Here is a 2,978-nt window from a genome sequence, read left to right on the forward strand (position 1 = left end):
TATCAAAAAGATAATATCCAACCATAAATTTCTTTGCATTCGTTAGGAATCTTTTAAGCCATTGATTCTAAAATTAAATATTAAATTTAATTGTTAATAACCATATATACTAGTGACTAGGATGTTTACATCCTCTAGAAGAACCTCTAAAACTAGAGGACGAGGTTAACGATGTCTTGATAACCACCTTACACATCACCCTCACATTTAATCCAAACTTTCCCGTTGAAGAAGGATTTTTGTTAAAAAGTTGAAAAATCCTATGTGGCCTAATTATTAGGAAGTTGAAAATGTTTCATTGGAGATGCTCTACGTCTAGATTTACAACCAAAGATCATGTCTACACAAAACTTGGACATCACAATTGGTTTCGTGCAAGGCAGAGGAGCATATGGTCGCAACTTTTTTTTAATAGATAAAGGCCTTCAAAAAGGCTAATGATCCCCCTCAACTGTTGGCAAAAGCCAAACAGGAGGCACAGACCAGTACATAGAGGTATTGTTTGTTTTTACCCATTGAGCTAACTTATGAGCTACATAATCACAAACACGCGGTTGAAAGTTAAAAATACAAGATACTAATTTAGAAGAAAAGAATTGAATGTCTTTGAAAATAGCATCCGTACGTGAGTCTCCATCAAACTGGCCAGATGAAAATTGATCGATGAGATTCTTAGCATCACTTTCGACAATTATATGAGTTAACTGTTGCTCCAAGGCTTTCTTCAGGACTGCCCAAATAGATCTGGCTTCAGCTTCTTCAACAGACTTTACTTCAAAAACCAGGGAAGCACAAAAAGAGGTTTTGCTTGAGAAGTCCCCCATCACAAAACCTGCACCATTTGCTCCAGAAATGTCATCATAAGCACCATCAATATTACATTTTATCCATCCAACAGAGGGAGGCGCCCATTTGTCACATAGGTTAACAGGGGTAGTAGGAGAGACACTAAGAAATGTTTTCCTAGTTAAAAGCATGGCTCTAGCTCTTACTAAGACAGTTGTATGGGTTTCCTGCATGTTTTGGAAGATTAAATTATTCCTACTAGTCCACAGAGACCACAAGATAGTAACAAAAAGACACTGAGCTTCATCAGGGAGTCTAGACAAAGGATCAAATAACCAAAAGATCCTGTCTACACAAAAATCGGACAACACAGTTGGTTTTGTGCAAGACAGAGGAGGATATGGTCGCAACTTCGAATCAACATAAGCTCAACTCAATTTTTTGTGTTTAAAAAATACATAATGTAACCCAGGCTAGCCTGGGCCTGGTCCGGCCTTGCCTAGTTAAAGTTAAAGCAGCCTTAGGCTGGGCTCAACTGGGGTGATAGCAGGCCAGGCCGGCCTGGCCAGTTTAATAATTAATATAAGCAGGCTAAGGCTTAGTTTGGAATTGCTGCAGATTTTGTAAAAGTATTTTCATGTTGTGTGTTGCGTTGATGTGCTGTGAGAAAAAAACAGTTTGACGTTTGGTAAAATATTAACTAAAGTTAAAGCTGGTTAAAAAAACAATCAAAGTGTGTTTGGTAAAATATCAGATTCAACCATTGTTGTTGTAGCAAACGACAAAAACAGACATATCTCTGAAACTAGTTTTATTCAATTTTACAGGGTTTAAAAATAATTATTTTTTTTACTATTAAATATAAATATATATATAATATTAAATTTACTAATTGTTATTATTAGTATGATTGTTAAGAAAAATTATTTTGCGTAACCACTTTTTAATAAATATATATAATTTTCAAACAAAATTAATTAGGTAATTATTTAATATTTTATTTTTATGGTTTTCACTAAATTAGAAATAATTAAGACGAAAATTACACAGAGCTTTTGGTTGGTAACCTAGCGACAAGCTGGACCCCAACTCCTCTTTGAATAGCAACACATAAAATAATTTGAAAATAAAAAAAAAATATTTAAAGAATAAAATAAAATAAAACAAAAAAGTGATTGTATATAAATTAAGGGATAACTTTTGTCATTTATAAATTAAAATAATGACATAAGTGATAAATCAAACATTAAATTTAGGTGGGACCAAAGCTTATGCTTTTGTAGCTTTTAAAAGCTCCTCCACTCCAGCTTTTAAAAGTTGGGGAATTTGGGAAGTGCTTTGGATAAAAAGCACTTTAATTATTTTTTATCGAACACTAATTTCTGAAATTATTGACATATATAGGTTTTGAAAGTGCTTTTGAAAAAAGAAAAGCATTACCGAACCTAGACTAATTCAGGCCTGGCCTGGCCGTGCCGACCTGTTTGACACCTCTAATTGTAGATGTAGACAGATGATAACGTAACTGATAAACTGAGATTTTGGTTTAGAAACGTCGAGATGGCTGAGATCTTGCGCAAAGTATTTAAAATGAAAATTAAGCTTCAGTTTTAATGTCAAAGGAGATTTTGAGGCGAAAAGTCATGCGACGCTGACTAAGTCAATCTTGAAATCTTCTTCGTTCTCTTGTTCAATCCAGTCTTTTTCTCTACAATTCCTTTTAGTTTTCATGTTCTGCTCCTAATTTCAATCTGTTTTACTCTCTTGAAATTTTTTAACTTATGCCCTAATTCTAGAAAATTTTCTTTGTCTTAGTAATATGTGTTCTCTGTTCTTAATCTTTCATGTATTTTAAAATCTATTAGTTTTGTGTTTTTGATTTACTTTAAATCCTCTAACTGATTTGTTTCTTTGTAAATTTCTTTTTTGTTTGCTCTATTTTAGGTCATGAGCTAATGGAGGTACAAACATAGAGTTTCAGAGACATCATCAAGAGATTTGATAAATCAACAGTGATATTGGAGAAGACCGGTTTACTTTTGATATTGGGTATGGTTCACTGATACTTCATTCTGGTCTTATCTTATTTTTCAAAAGATTCTGAAATTAATCTATAAGGGATATGTGAAGTTTAGTCATTCTGAGTATTTTAGGGAGATTGAGATCCTATCTAGCGGAGGAATTTGATTCAG

The 2,978-nt window shown here is 33.3% G+C and overlaps 1 protein-coding gene across 1 annotated transcript; it reads right to left on the reverse strand.

Annotated features, from left to right (window-relative positions):
• Positions 1 to 434: 434 nt before the first annotated feature.
• LOC113334560 lies at positions 435 to 1,019 on the reverse strand. Its single transcript, XM_026580787.1, has one exon. It carries the CDS (start codon positions 1,017 to 1,019, stop codon positions 435 to 437), a length of 585 nt encoding a protein of 194 aa, XP_026436572.1.
• Positions 1,020 to 2,978: the final 1,959 nt, after the last annotated feature.

Source organism: Papaver somniferum, unplaced genomic scaffold (assembly GCF_003573695.1).
Source record: "Papaver somniferum cultivar HN1 unplaced genomic scaffold, ASM357369v1 unplaced-scaffold_137, whole genome shotgun sequence".
Lineage (NCBI taxonomy): Eukaryota > Viridiplantae > Streptophyta > Magnoliopsida > Ranunculales > Papaveraceae > Papaver > Papaver somniferum.